We start from the raw sequence: 16,321 nt of genomic DNA on the forward strand, positions 1-16,321 counted from the left end.
CAGAACCTGCTTTTAGCTGAGGTTTGTTTTTGGGGACTGTATAACAACTTAGATGGGTTGTCTGGTTACGGATGACAGATTAAATATACTAAACTAAAAACCATGTTGGGAAAGTTATGCAAAACTAGTAGTGTGTTAGGAGTTTGCTTTAAAATATAATGCACCTGTTTAAAAATTAAGATATTCTTTATAAATATGAAGGTATGGTTGGAATTGTTTCTCAACTTATCCAGGAAGGAAACATGCAATTTTAGCTAAACAGTCTATAGAAATTCCCTAAGAACAAGACTTGATAATATTTCATTTCCAAAATGCCAAGAAGTAATACCTGTCTTTAACTGTGTTAATCATTAATTCAAAATGCCATTTTATCACTTTTTAAATGTGATTTTCATTGTTTTATGCCACAATAAATATTATAAAAATAAAAATCCTTGATACATATTTGGAAATAGTTGAAAATTGCTTTGAAAACTGCCTGTTATGCACTAAATAAAGGAAGGGGGGGAGAAGAGGTGAAATGGATTAGAGATAGACCCAGTGACAGTTCACTAATTGCATCATTCAAAGTAAGAATGTTGGATAGAAGATAATTGGACTTACAGCAGGACCAACAGGGCCAGCGCTTCCATCACTGCCACGAGCACCCTAAAGAAAATAAATATAAATTTTAAATTCCTGGCATAAAATAAAATAATTATGCACACAAAGAAAATAAACACCCTGTTGTGCAAGAAGAAAATAACTTACAACAGGACCAGGACCACCAATTCTTCCTCTTTCACCAGGAAGACCACGAGCTCCCTGAAAACAAAGTACATGCAAATTATTTAATAAGGCATAGTGTATGCATAAGAATAGCATCATGAAGTTTGTTTAATTTTCTTGGGCATCATTACTGGGGGAAATACAATTGAGATTAATAAATGATGCTTAAAAATATTCGATACATTTTATCCTGTGCAAGTTATAAAAGAGAAAGCACTCACAGATTGTCCTGGGGTACCATTTTCGCCAGGGGCACCAGGTTCACCCTGTAAAGAGCAAATACACCTCATGAAAATTTGTATTAGATTACTATGGATATATTTGAAAAAGTGCTAGAAAATTTAGGCTGATCATCATCATCATCAATCAATATCTCAGTTTCTTGGGAATGACCCAATAGGTGGGTAATAATGTCAAATCCACTCTTAATCATCTGGTTGATTGTGCAACCAGCCATACACTTAATAATATTAATATCAAACAAAGCTTTTTATTAAGATAGTTAATTATACATTTTCAAACCCTCTAAAAAGGTCACAATAAATACTGGCTGTTGTCCAGACAAACTAGTCAACCTAGATTCTCCTAGCAATTGGAGTGAACTAAGTTCCAATTCAGTAACATTCATATAAATGGGACATTTGATTTGAATGTTTTACTGGCTGAAAGTTAAATATCACAGCTATATTTAATAGATTAGCTCTTGACACAGTTTAGTTAATATTGTTATCCAGTCTTTCTATTTGGTGGATATTGAACTGATAAAGGTGTATTTTACAAGCATGAGAGCTTGCTAGAACTTCCCTACAACTAGGATTCTCTTATTCATTTCAATGGAAAAACAAAATATATAACTTAAGATGGATCTACACCTAGCCATCGCTAATGTTCCCAAAAATAATATAACATAATACAAATCCTCTAATTTATTAGAGGGGCTTTATTTTGATCTGCTGAACTTTTTAAGCTTTCAGTCAAAAGAATATTTGTTGTAACTTGAAAAAAAGTGTCTTCAAAAAGGCTGTGATATAATTTAGGGAAAAACCAAGATATACTCTAAAAGTAATGTATAGACAAACATGGTATGTTGTATAATTAAGTCTGATATCCCAGGTCAATAGTTAATCCTGGGATCAATACATTCCAAGTTATATTTCTACCCTCACTCTGTTTCCTAAACAAACTGGAGAAGGAACTGAATCAATGAATGAATATGATTACTTGTCATAAAAGAGATCCAAAATATTTTATTCTCTGCCTCTCTCCTTGCAAGATTTTTGCCTCTTAATCTCAAGATCAAGTGGTAACCTGCTTATAATAACTCCCAAAAAGCAGCCTTTTTCTTGCTTTTTTTTAGTTTCTTAGTATCTAATTCTCATTCTGCATTGATTTATTCAGAGAATTCATTTGGCTTTATTCTAAAGAAAGTAAATACATGATTGCAATACTGTGTGTGTGTGTGTGTGTATACATTATATATGTATGTATGTATGTTGTATGTATGTATGTATGTATGTATGTATGTATGTATGTTGTTCATTCTCACTATAATTTTGTATAGATGTGCTTTCTGGAACCATAGAACTTTTGACCACTGTTATTTTTTTTAAAAACAGGATTTGTGCTAAAATTTCTATCTTTTTCTGTGTCTCTTTGTGCATTTACCTTGACCTTACAGGTCTCCAGTACATATTCTCAGAAACAATTTATAGTAATTATATTACCTTGTTACCGGCAGATCCAGGTTCTCCTTTGCGACCATCCAAACCATTGTGTCCCTGTTGTGGAGAAACATTTACTTTTATGTAATATAAATAAAAATTATGGAACAATATTCTTGGGAGGATGGAAGGCTGAGTCAACCTGATACACATTCAAAGAGGGAAGCTTCACACATTCTTTAGATAACACCTCCCTTCAAATTTATAATTTCATATTCCCTCTATTCATCCCTTTCTTCCCTCCCTCCTGGATGCATGAATGGAATTTTATAGAAAGCCTGAGCACTATCATTTCTTGTATTTCTCCCTCTCCAAGGTAGCTGATCAGAATGGATTGCTGATGTCTCACTGAACTCTTTGCTGACATTATTAGGAAACTAGTGCTTTAAACCAGGGGTGTTCAAACTTGACAGCTTTAAGACTTGTGGACTTCAACTCCCAGAATTCTTCCTCCAGTCATGTTAGCTCAGGAATTCTGGGAGCTGAAGTCCACAAGTTTGAAGACCCTTGCCAAGTTTGAAGACCCTTGCTTTAAACATTCTCCTGCTAGTGTAGCTAAGAATGGTACATAACCAATGGTTATGGACAGTTCTGATCTGTTATGGATGCTATTGCATCTGGCACATGCAGGGAATAGGATAAATGCTAATTCTCTTATTAATAACAAAGGCTGTACTTCATGGTTACAGTAAATATATTATTTTCTGTATATTTGATGATTCTCCAATTCTAGTTTCTTAATGGCAGTTCATGAGGATAACATCTTCTATAAATGTGCCCTAAAATTTTAGGAGTTACTTCCACCTCTGAAAAACAGTTGTATATATTATCTTCTAAGGTGCCACCATTTTATTAGGTTCTCTCACATCTCTATAAGACACTCACCCTTATTCCTTTGAATCCAGGCAGACCAGGAGTTCCAGGAAAGCCACGAGCACCCTTGAAAATAACATAGGAGAATAGGCTTAATTTGTATAAATAACACATTTACACAATATGTAAAACAGATATAAAGAGACCAATTAGGAAACTGAACATGTAGCATAAGATCTTAAGTATCCTGGGACAACTTTACAAATCGAGTATCTTATCAAATGAGGTTGAAAAAGGCCTGTGCTTTTATGGGGTTAACAATGCAAATATAAGAGTGTTGGTTAGAATGCTGATTCGGTCTTTCTATTTTCTGTTTCTATAAATTGCGTGAGAGGCTGTGAGTTCAACAAGTCAGCAACTTTCTGAGCGTTTAGAATTTAAATAACTATGCCTGTAATTTAGAAAAATTCTCCAGAAATATTAGTGAGGTCTCCAACTATATTGATTTGCTCTACATGCAATATTACTAGATCCAATGTATGTGCTTTGATCATCATCATTGCAGTAAGAACTGTAATTCTAGCCACACAGAGGAAGTGGCAGATGGACAGCGAGTGGGCCAAGTTTCATCTCCTGCCAACATAATAAATCATTTATCTGTTTTATTGAGATAGTCACTGGCCCATCCAAGTGTGAGTGTCGTGTGTGCAAAACTGCCCAGATCCAAGTGGAACTATTTTTTTATTTCATCCAATACCATCTGAAGAAGGTGGGATTTTATTCCTTTACTTGGAGATTGAAACTTTAATGTGGAAACAACAGGAAAGGAAGCAAGACTTAGTAGATTCAAAGAATGTGCTCTCCCACTGAGCTGTTGCCTCTCTTCTTCGTAAAGAGGCTTTTAGGAGTTAATTATGATTACAGACTTGGAATATTGAGACATTGCTTCCTGATGGACTTTGGCTCTCTTAATGCCCCCCCCCCACACCCAATCAGTGTAGACATTAAGCCATTCTGAATGGGAATTCTGAAAGTTAGAGTTGAGCATAATTGAAAGCCATCAAATAAAACTTCCTTTGGAGAAAATTGTTCTAAAATTTCTGTCATTATATGCAATGATGGATTTAGTTTACTAAAATAATAAAAAATTATTTCACTCCCAAATACAATATTCACCTGAGGTCCAGGAACACCTCTCTCTCCAGATCTTCCAGGTTTTCCAGGATGGCCCTAAGAAGGAGACCAAAATTGACTTTTTAATGTGCAAATTAATTAAACCTGCATTTAAGAACATAAGCAGAACATGGTCCATCTATTCCAGCAGATCATTCCCACAAATCGCCAACCAAATCCCCAAGGTAGTCACTAATCTCCCAGCAGATGGCTTTCAGTGCCATTGATCCCCATGACTTCCATGAATGGGTCCGAACAACTTTTGTTATTTGTTTCTAGGTTTTAAGAGGCACAAATTTTATTTCTTCAAAGTTACTTCCTAGATATATATGCAAAATTTCCATTGATTTTTTTTTGTGTCATGAGATTATTCTGCATATTTTCCATAATAGTATAATTAAGCACATTATAAAATACGGCTAGTGAAAGCCATGGCTTGTGTCTATGAATACTTACATCTTCACCAGATTTTCCAGGAGGACCCATTGGACCACGAGAACCTTGAGGTCCCTAGTGATAAAAAAATAATTTTGAAAAAGATAATGGAAATTAAGAGATGTCACTCCTTTCATTCTGCATTTGAATGGTGACTTAACTAAATCAAAATCATAATTCTGAATCCTTTCTCCCTAAGATGGTTTATAGATTTCAAGAGAGCATAGTTCATTACATAGTTAAATTTTCAATATTCTTCATTTAAAACCATTCTTCAATTAATACAAGACAATACAATGCAATTATCCTAGCTTCCTTTCTAGCAAGATTTCATTTTCCCCAGAACATCTTACACAATTTAATTTGAAAAAAATAAATCTATACATTCCTGCAAAACAATCAGCAGTAGAGTTATGCATACTGTCAAAGGGTGTATGTTGTGGATGAAATGAAATAGTTATTTAATAATTAGAACCACTCTTACAGTAGGACACTATTTTACTTACTGTTTGACCAGGTTCACCCGGTTCACCTGGAGGTCCTTGGAAGCCAGGAGACCCCTAGAATAGAAAGAAGGTATGCTATTCAATATTTGTGAGAAAAAGCAAAGTACACACCTTTTTATAATAAAGGTGCCTGGAGAATAGTTTGAATAGATTCAACCAGTAAACACAGGGTTCAATGATACAATGATGAATTTTGGCAAACCTCTAATGGTCAAGCTGTGACCATGCAGAGTTATTGAAATCAGATGATTACTATTGATTAAATGTATATGCTTAAGGTTTGAAGCAATACTTGAATGGCTGAGATTGCCCTGCTCCCACTTCCCAGAGGAAGAAATATGTGACACAGAAAAACCAATAATAAAGGAGAATGCTACTAATCTGTTTGGACAGAAGGAACATTCCAAATTATCCTTATAATTTAATTGAAATGCCAAGAATGTCATAGTAAAAAAAAACTGTGACTAGGTCTCGCATTGTATTAAGATTTGTTTTAATGATGCTGTTGGTAAGCATAAACACTAGTTTACAAACCCAGTGGCTAAATTTATACCATGATAAGCTACACTATGGCTGAGTAAATAGTGTAAAGCCAGCAATTATTAAATATTAAAGCTTAAATGGGGAAGTAGGCAAAACAGAATAATCAAACAAGGAAGGATAGCTTTTCTACCATGGCAGAAAATTTAAAAAAATCAAAGTCATGTTATATTTGATCATCAGTTGAGGATTATAATATGGAATTTGCCAATGTGGAACACTCTAGTCACCCTCAAGGTAACAGAGTCATTCATATTGGCAACTCATGCTTTTGACAGTCCAAGCTTATGAAACTCCTTTCCTATCAGTTGGAATGATCAGAATATACTCACAGGAGGTCCATTGGTTCCAGGTGGGCCTCTAGGTCCCATTAATCCCTGAAAAAAAGGGGTGTTTCAAAAGGTCAAGTTAATATAAAACACTGGATAATCTCTCATGAAATATACAGTAATAATTTGTCTAGGTTGAAGTATGAAGAAATAGTATTAATGGCATTAAAATAACAATGAAGGTGATATCGGGGGATTATTGGATTTGAGATCCAGCATAACTGAAGGCTTTGTTTATTGTAATCATTGAGCCATTAAAAAAGCAAATATTGTCTTATTCTTTCTATGTAAAAGATTGTTAATACAGTATTGATAAACATATGTTTAATTCCTACATTGGTCTATCTAATTTGAATTTAAGCACTACACTATTTTTGATTGGAGGAGAATTAACATTTACATTTTAGCCTGGCTTTGCTTAAAAGAAAATATTTTTTTTCTATTGTGGTATTTTTGCATGATCCTCTGTTGTTGTTGCTGTGACAGCTGACCTTACTACTTTTGAAGAATGAATATTTTTTAATTGGAGGCACAGTTTTCGATTTCAGAAATTGTACATTTTGAGTTGGATTAGATATGTGTGGATCCCAGTGGATCTCGCTATGCTAGAAATGCAAATGAACAGCAACTGAGTTCTGTTTTCTAATAGTTCTTGTCAAGCATGGTATGAGCTTGTCAAATATGAAAAAAGCGTATAAAAATGAAATGTAACAGCAGCCCCAGGAGATGTCTTGTAATTTCACACATATAATTCAGTAAACTGATGAAAATATTGCATTTTATTCAGAACATTTCATCTCTATCTAGAAGACTTTAATAGTTGTCTGGCTTAAATAACATTTTTGTAACTGGCCCAAGTCTTTTTAAAATTTATTTTACAAAAAATATATATCAATAATACTCCTTTTCCCCTTCCCCTTTTTCTTTTCTGGCTGATCTGCATCCTTTAAGATTTTAGTTGTATAAACAAAAGGACAGAATGGTCTCCTAATCTTACTGCTTGGAGCACCTGGTGATTTTCATCATTGGGGTTTGACAATATTGAGGTTTCACTATAATAGGAGAGGACTCTTCAACTAGACTAACAGATGCTGCTGATAGATCAAAATTCCTTCTTTTCTGCAATGCCCCATGGACTTTTTTAATCTTCTCTACAGTTGAGAATTGGAAAATAAGTTTCTATGGCATGAATAAAATCTGTTCTGCTTATGTAATAAGGGGTGCAGCCTACTCGTTTCTCATTCTGCCCTTTTAGTTTAAGAGAGTAGCCACTTTTATTTATCATATGTATGATGAAGGCTTCCTGAATATTAGTTTCTCTGATCCAGGAACCTTGGTTATATTTCCTAATGACTACAATGTGGCTCGGATCTAAACATGAATTAAAAGAGTAACGTTCTCAGTCCACCTTCCTTCCTTCCTTCCTTCCTTCCTTCCTTCCTTCCTTCCTTCCTTCCTTCCTTCCTTCCTTCCTTCCTTCCTTCCTTTCTTCTTCCTTGTTTTTCTCCCAAAATGTCTCTGTGACATTGGAGTGGGATCTCCAAACAATGTGGAGTGAGATGCCAGGAAACAGAGAAGCTGCTCAGAGATCTCACTCAGCTGTGAGATAACATTAGGATGTTTTTCGCATAGTCCTTGCCATGACAATTTCCAGTGTTTCAGTTCCCTAAAAATGCTAATTTTAGTGCCCACAGATAACTGAAGGGAGGAAAGCATGAATAATTATTTTTTGTTTTTGTGAAATTTCTCAATTTCTGCTTGCAAAAGGGAAGCTTAAGTAAATTGATATTAATATTCCCTTCCTTTTTCCCCAGAGGGCAATACTTCCTACTATGCCTCTTGTTCTACAGATGGAACTGATATTATATTACATCATTTGTGACAATATTTATTTATTTGCGGTTTTTTATTTTGCCTTTATTATTATTGTAATAAATAATTCAAGGTGGTGAACACATCGAATACTTCTTCATTTTATTTTCCTCACCACAACACTGTGAAGAGTGGGTCTGAGAAAAAGTGGCTGCCCCAAAGTCTCCTTAGCTGGCTTTCAGGCATAAAAGAAGACTAAAACTCATATTTTCTGGCCTCTAGTTTGGTGCTTAATTGCTAGATAAAACTGATTCTAAATATATTGGAATAGGTAATAAAAACTTTTAAAAAGCTAAATATATTATCTCTATCTTCACTGACATCCAAGACCAGAGATCATATCTACTGAGACATTTTTACTATATAAAAGGCCATACAATGGAATATATAGTTCAGGCCTGTCCTTTAAATCGAACAAGAGTTGTGGAGTTTTTGGTGTTCTCTAAGCTTGATTATATTACCTAGTTTTGTAATGAAACAGGAAAGCAACCAAATAACCATTAAGTATTTCTTCCATTGGAACAATATGTTAATGCAATAAGAAACAGATATCTTCTGACAATCTCATTCCAAAATATGTAGGATGGCTGAAATTTTTAAACTAATGCAGATTTCCATGTCCTTTGCCTTCTAAATGAGTTGAGACTTTATGTGGGGTTTTTGAGAGTCCTAATGTATATGAAGGCCACTTAGTTGTGGAAATATACTGTGTCTGTGTTTCCAATTCCAACTTATGGTATTACCACAAACTATAGAATATGTCTGCAACAAATGACATCACCACTGAATGTATGCCACATCATATTTTGGTAAGATAACTTGGCTGGCTAATTTAGAAGGTTAATTTGAAGATCCAATTGATTGGGACATTTCTCTAAACACATCTATATGAAAGGAAACAGAAAATACCTATAAATAAACTACCAAGTATGAAAAAAGTTGGAGACAACTGGTAACCATAAGATCATTGCTCAAAAACTTACTTATCACAATCCAATCACTACATATGTCTACTTGGTCAAATAAGCACAGATAGCATTAAGTACAGGACATGATACTAAGCCAAGTCATTGACTTATTCTGAATTGCATATTTTGAAGATAATGCTGACTGGTTTAGGGGGTCCTTTGATATAATACCCTTTCCTAATCTGGAAGAAGCAAAATATGTACATTGAAAAGTCACTTAGGCTGATTCTAGGTGGATATTCTTTGCAAACTGGAACAAACTACCCAATTCCATTGAATTTTGAAGCTATTCCTGCCATGTAATGCTCTGGGAATCTTTTGTCTAGATCCTGTATCTCACAAGCAAGTATTATTTTTCTGAGATTATTAAGGACTGCTGTTTTCTCATAACTTCATGTGTTTGTAACATGTAAGAAGAGAAATGCATTAAAGTATTAGAAATCAGTATCAAAAACACTTCAATATTTGAAACACTTATGAAGGTAGGAATCTCTTAATGAAGGGGTGTAAAGAGCATCTATTACCTGTAAAATTCACTGACTCACATTGAGCGAGCAGAAACATTACACGCATGGTTTCACAGTATTTCTAGATAGATTTCTGTAAATTCTGTAAATTTCTAGATTTCTATAAATTCAGCTGTTGAATACCACAATTATACAAAGTAATATAATTTATGTTGGGTTGCACCACATAGCTGAAATGCAATGTTGAGAAACCTTGTTGCAGATTTCATTTTGCTTTGTTGGAAGTGCCCACTGATACAATTTGGATATGTGTGAAATGAAAAAAATTGCTTACCATAGGTCCAGGGCCCATATCAGCTGATTTGGACATGTCATATTGAGCAGCAAAGTTCTGTAAATGAATAAGAACAGATATCAATATGACTAAGAAGAGCTATGTTGGAAACACTGAACAGGCATTAATTGTACCTCAAGTTGTTTAAACTTACTTTAATGTATATTAAATGTAATTACATGGGGAAAGGGTTGACAACCTCATCCTAACTAAATGGTATTATGTTTCTGATTACTGCGATCATCATCATACATATTCAAAATTACTTTCTGGGATTTTGAAATCCCAGCTTATTAAATGGCTCTTAAATGGGTAGAGTGAAGGAAAACTGAAGACTGAAAATAGAATAGGATGACAGAATTGGAAGCGACCTTGGAGATCTTCTAGTCCAACTACTGCTTAAGTAGGAAATTCTATATCAATTCAGACAAACGGTTGCCCAATCTCTTCTTAAAAACTTCCAGTGTTGGAGTATTTACAACTTCTGAAGGCAAATTGTCCCACTGATTAATTGTTCTAAACTGTCAGGAAATGTCACCTTAGTTCTAGGTTGGAGAAGTTATATTGGTTGTTCTTTAAATTTTTCTAAGTTACCTGAAGCACATATGCATGTGAAAAGATGCATTTCAATGTATACTTTTAAAAGAAATCACAAAAGAAGCATTTTGTGACTTCTTTGATATTATATAAATATTTATTCTTAGACATTAGATGCATTGTCAGTAAAGTAAAAAATTGGAAGCCTTACTCCACCAAGGCCAGGAGGTCCAGGGGGCCCTGGAGGACCTGGTGGACCATCTTCACCATCTATGCCTGGTGGACCTGCTGGACCCTAGGGGGAAAATAAATTACAGTAATCAGTAACAAAGCAAAACTGGAAGAAAAAAAAACCACCTAGGGTTTTCATGCTATATTGCTCAGCACAAAAAGTCTGTCCCTTAGCTTCGTAATTTTTGTAAGTTACAAATATCCAAACTTCATGCTTCAAGGAAACCGGAAGATTAGGGATGCAATCCCAGGCATAACTTTTTAGCAGTGTCATACTGTGATCAATGGTATTGCCTCCCAAGTAAATGGGTGTAACTGTTTGATTGAATCCCTAGAATTTTTAATACATGGATAATTTCATATGGGTATTTGATATGACTTAAAGCTATATATAGATGGGTGTCTCAAACTTAGGGTCGCTTATGGCAGGGCATAACAAAAAGAAATATTCCCACTATCTTGGGAAGGTTTTGACATCAATCTTTTTCAGCTATGTTTTTTTTAACATTTCCCACAATTCTCAGGCAATGGGACAAAAGGCAAACTCTCTAGGAATTCGAACTATGTAATTTGAGCTAATTTGGTGGCTATTATAACTTGAATAATTATGAAGATAACACATGAACATCTCATGATAAACATTCTAGTAATGTTTAACTATCATGATGTAAGTAAATATAGAGCCAACTCTATATATGCTTTTGACCCTGCAGTTTAGGTGCATTCATTCCTAAGTGTCACTTAAGAGGAAGATAATTTACCACTTAAAAATTTGAGCAAATTGGCCTGCTCCCAAAAAATCATAGATATTTCATCTACAACAGCAAAAATAATGGTGATCTTTGACTTATGACCACAAGCGATTCCAAAATTTCTTTTGCTAAGTGAGACATTTGTTAAGTTAATTTTTCCCCATTTTATGACCATTCTTGCCACAGTGGTTAAGAAAATCATTGCAGTTGTTAAGTTAGTAACACAGTTGTTAAGTGAATCAGGCTTCCCCATTGACTTCGCTTTTCAGAAGGTCACAAAAGGAGATCACATGCCATCATCATGAACCAGTCGCCAACCATCTGAATTTTGATCATGTGACCGTGGCAGGCTACAATGGTCATAAGTGTGAAAAAGGGTCATAGGTCACTTTTTTTCAGTGCCATGGAAACATTGAACAGTCACTAAGGGAACTCTTGTAAGTTGAGGACTACTTGTATAAATTGTACTTTCTACTGATAAAGCTCATAGCTAATAAAAATAGGTATGTGTATTCTATTAGCTGATTAATATTACTCAGACTTATTAGTTTAACAAAACTCTATTAAAACATTTAATCAAATATTGAATTCACTTTCATGATGTTAAGCTGTGTCTGTTTGCCACAATAAATGGAGATTATATCTTAACCCATTGAAAATTTGGCTAACTAATAATTACATCATTATTTACTAATAAATGTGTACATTAATATGGAGTCTAAAAATATCACATTTATATAATTTAATAGACTTCTGCATATCTATGAACAATGCCCAACTTTTATTCCAAAAGGAGAGGCTGAATGTATATAAAAGTAGCTTAAAACTAATCATGACTTAAAGTAGAATTTAACAAATATATTTGTATTATCTGATAGTCTAAAAATGACTTACAAAATAATACTATGGTGTTTTCAGATCCTTAGTAATTTATGCTGCAGCTTTGCAGTATCTGCACTGCATGGGGTGGGACTGATTTGAAAGACTTTCCATCAGACTGTTGGTTTTAACCCCGAGATAACTTCCGGCTCAGACAGAATCATGATGTCTGGAAGACTTGCGAAATATGTCTACTTTTATAGTTAGTATTTAAAGAAAGAAACTCATGGGGGGAACCCTGACAGAATGTTAAGCTAAGACACTTCCATAGCCCATGATCATCACTAAATCTATGCTGATGTGACCCATTTAGCTAAGTGCATGTTCCAGCATGAAAAAGTTTGGTAACACCTATTCTTAAACTTGGAGGGAGAAGAGTTATTGTCAAGTTCCTTTGGGGCAATTGTTTAGTAGATTGTATAGCTTGAATACATATATTAGTATATTAAGTGACTCTTAACTAATAGCTAGAATTCTGTGCTAATTAGGAATTATGGGAACTGCACTCTTAATACATATGAAAGGTACTGGATTGAGAGTGATTGGTCTAGAAAGCCTAGACATATTATCTTCCTATGTTGCATCATAGTCATGTTTAACACTGCATGTAGCAAATAATGCACCTATATGGTATTGGATATACACCAGTATCATACCATAGTGGAAAACCATGCACAACACACACACAAACACACACTCACACACCCATACATACAGTGGTATAGATTAAAATATGTGTGATTTAATGTGTGACAAAGAGCTGCTCCCTTAATTTACTGTTTTCCAATATGAAGTTCTATTCTGTACATCAATCATTAGCCAAGTATGTTAGGAATAAAACTCCTATTTTACTGGATGATGGCTATGGAAGTCAAAAACATCAGAAGGTATGTGTGTGGGGGTCAAGCATTAAGATATATATCACCGAGATGAGCTACAATCTAATTTTGGGAAGCAAAATTAGATTGTAGTTTGACAGTGTCTACAAACTACTATGGTATCTATGTTAATGATACTGTAGCTACATTAAAACCACAGAATCTCAAGGAAAAAAGGGCAACTGCTTTAAACTGAATTAGTTGCGAACCACAATTGATAATATTATCATAGTATTATTGACAATGACAAGCAGAAGCTGCTGTTAAAAGTTTTACACATGATTTTTTTCTGTCATAAAGGGGATGCCATTAATTAATCCAGATCATATTTATTTTCTGTTTATAATACATTTTAAACTAAAGCAAGATTTTGTCAGTGTAACATGTGAATTTTATAGCAATAGTTTGAGTAATTTTTGTATTGAAATGTATCTGATTTTTTTGTGTTTTTGTTTTCGTGGGACACCCTCTGAACCTCCATTAATTAATTAAATTACAACAAGCAGAAATCTTCCCCATAGGTAAATATAATCTGCAAGTGCAGTTTTGGTAAAAACTCTTTTGAAAAATCCTGATATTGATGTAGGATTTGTGAATAATAAAGTTGTGTCATTGACTTTTCAAACTATAAAATTAAGACATTTGCTGTTCCCAATGTTGACATAAAATTGAACATTCCTCTCAGGTCTCTATGTGCTTCCTTAAATTATACCTGCTTTCCGAAATAAATTTATTCCATTCTACACAGAACAACTGCATTTAAGTGACTTATATAAGGAAACATACACACAGTCATACAAATACATCCGTGTAACAAAGAGTTAATGGGAAGGGCTTAGCTGAAGCACATAAAAGACAGGTGACCAGGACAGGTGTTTTAGGTAGACCAAGACCTTTATTTTAGTGCCATTAAAAATCCTCATGAAGACAAATGAAGCCTCATTGCATAGCACTGATCCAATTCTGTGATTTCAAACTGGCAAGATATTTAACATGCATGTGTGTATATGTGGTACATATACATATATACATACATACATGATTAAGATTCAGTTTTAGAAAACCGTGAATCAGATGCAGTATTAATACTGTCATTTTAGGGATTTCCATACGGCAGATGATTAAGTTTTTTCATATTTGAATCAAAATGATTCAGACGTCATACAGTCAAAGGAATACAATCTTTACCCTTTCTCCTCGTGGCCCTCTATCTCCTCTTGGACCCTGAAAAAACATAAATAAAGAATCTTAATTAGAAATGAATCTTCAAATAATTATTTACAGAATAATACAGCATTACTTATAACTATCTGATATTAAACATGTAATAGATTAAAAAGCTACTCCCTTAGTATTATTAAATAGTTTTCAATCTGTTAAGAGAACTTTATTCAAGAATCAGATTAACAAACTAATAGATTATTTATAATTTTTTGTAAAAAATGGAGATGTACATATGAGCAAAACTCTACTTTTTTACTAGGAAGTGCTAATCATTAGACATGGTGTTCATTTATTGCATATTTAGTCTTCAAAGCAGTTGAATATATTCTTTAGAAGTATTTTTAAATCATTAAATCAAATTGGTATTTTAAATGATTAATAATACCATTAAATTATAGGCTTGTAATTCTAGCCATGCTCCACTTATTCTTGGACACTAATACATCCCACTCTTCATGCTGGAGCATAGTTTCAATGAAGAGTGTTTTTATTAACAATTGTTTGAAAGAAACCAGATGAGACTAAATATGAATCTCAATAGTAGCCTAATAGAATAACAGAATTGGAAGTGATTAGATGACTTGAAGGTCATCTAATCCAACCCACTGCACGAGCAGGAGTCCCAATACCATTTCAGACAAATGGCTGTCTAATGTCTTCTTGAAAGGTTCCAGTGATGGGGAATTCACAACTTCTGAAAACAAACAATTTTCAAGTATACCCATTTAAATATATCCATTTAAAATTAAACATATTTTCTTCCAAATTCTGATTCTGTGTTTGGATTGATTTTAAATTGCTTCCAGTCTAATGTTGTACTTTAAAAAGGCTTATTTGTACCAATTCTACTTTTCTGCATCAGTTGCCCTTTAATCTAATCTATAATTCTTATATAAGAAGTTCCTAAAATTGCTTACCCTCCGTACTTCCGTTGCCTAGAAAGAAAGAAAAAAATGAATTTTAAGGAAAGTATTAAATGATTAATATTCCATTCTAGATACTAAAATTAATCATTATTATATACAAATAAACCTAACCAATTTCAAATGTGAAAAGACAGAAAAATTAAATTAGTATCACGGTTAGATATTATTAAAAAGCATACCTGAGTTCATTCATGCTTTACAATCTTAGACCAAAACCCAGCAAGGCATATCAGAAACTGCTATGCATGCAATGTGACTCTTGCATTCACCTATGAAAGTACTTTTTTTTTAATTATAAGGACAGCCCACTAGGACATTGGGGGTGGGTGAAACCTAGTAATTAGCTTACTCATGCACATTTTGAAAACAGTACTTAGTAAATGGCCATGCTCCCCCTCCAAAAAGAGATTGTCTGGTGTTTCTATTATATTTTAAAATAATTATACTGACCTCATTTACATCTGAAAAAAAAACCAAGAAGAAACAGATAATTAATATTAATTTGCTAATTGTTTTGCATTTGATGTGCTGCATTTTACACTGTTACCTGTTTGATTGTAGGAAATACAAATATGTCATGTATTGTTTTTTTTTAAAGCTTATTTAGAATTAATTTTTGCAGTTTATTGCTGACAAAGGATTTTGATTCAACTGATATGTTTAATAAAATGTATTATAACACCCAAAATTATGTTTGAAATTCCATAGAAACTCATAAACTCAGGTGTGTTCTGAGTTTTCTTATACTATAAAACTTGGACGTATATAAACCCTATTATAAATAATAAATAAATAAATCTCCAGAGAGATTGAAGTAGAAAGATGCATCTAAACTTTTATAGAAATCCTATCGGAAAACCAATATTTTTTGGTCAATCAGAATTTGATTACATGAACATTTTTTCCTGGGTGCTAGAATTATGTTGATAGAGAAAATTCATTAAGTAATATGTATGTAAAATAATTCA

The 16,321-nt window shown here is 33.6% G+C and overlaps 1 protein-coding gene across 1 annotated transcript in view; it reads right to left on the reverse strand.

Annotated features, from left to right (window-relative positions):
* Window positions 1-15,403, reverse strand: part of COL1A2 (collagen type I alpha 2 chain) — a 48,170-nt gene extending 32,767 nt beyond the window's left edge. The window contains exons 1-13 of the mRNA XM_026675677.2: window positions 15,345-15,403; window positions 14,392-14,427; window positions 10,675-10,758; window positions 9,927-9,983; window positions 6,289-6,333; window positions 5,417-5,470; window positions 4,932-4,985; window positions 4,479-4,532; window positions 3,375-3,428; window positions 2,493-2,546; window positions 990-1,034; window positions 751-804; window positions 604-648 (exon numbers count right to left, since the gene is read on the reverse strand). Coding sequence (XP_026531462.2) covers window positions 604-648; window positions 751-804; window positions 990-1,034; window positions 2,493-2,546; window positions 3,375-3,428; window positions 4,479-4,532; window positions 4,932-4,985; window positions 5,417-5,470; window positions 6,289-6,333; window positions 9,927-9,962 — 495 coding nt within the window. The 5' untranslated portion in view covers window positions 9,963-9,983; window positions 10,675-10,758; window positions 14,392-14,427; window positions 15,345-15,403. The remainder of the gene's footprint in view (window positions 1-603; window positions 649-750; window positions 805-989; window positions 1,035-2,492; window positions 2,547-3,374; window positions 3,429-4,478; window positions 4,533-4,931; window positions 4,986-5,416; window positions 5,471-6,288; window positions 6,334-9,926; window positions 9,984-10,674; window positions 10,759-14,391; window positions 14,428-15,344) is intronic.
* Window positions 15,404-16,321: the final 918 nt, after the last annotated feature.

This window comes from Notechis scutatus, chromosome Z, assembly GCF_049901735.1.
Source record: "Notechis scutatus isolate UNSWTSFEM ecotype Mainland chromosome Z, rNotScu1.2, whole genome shotgun sequence".
Lineage (NCBI taxonomy): Eukaryota > Metazoa > Chordata > Lepidosauria > Squamata > Elapidae > Notechis > Notechis scutatus.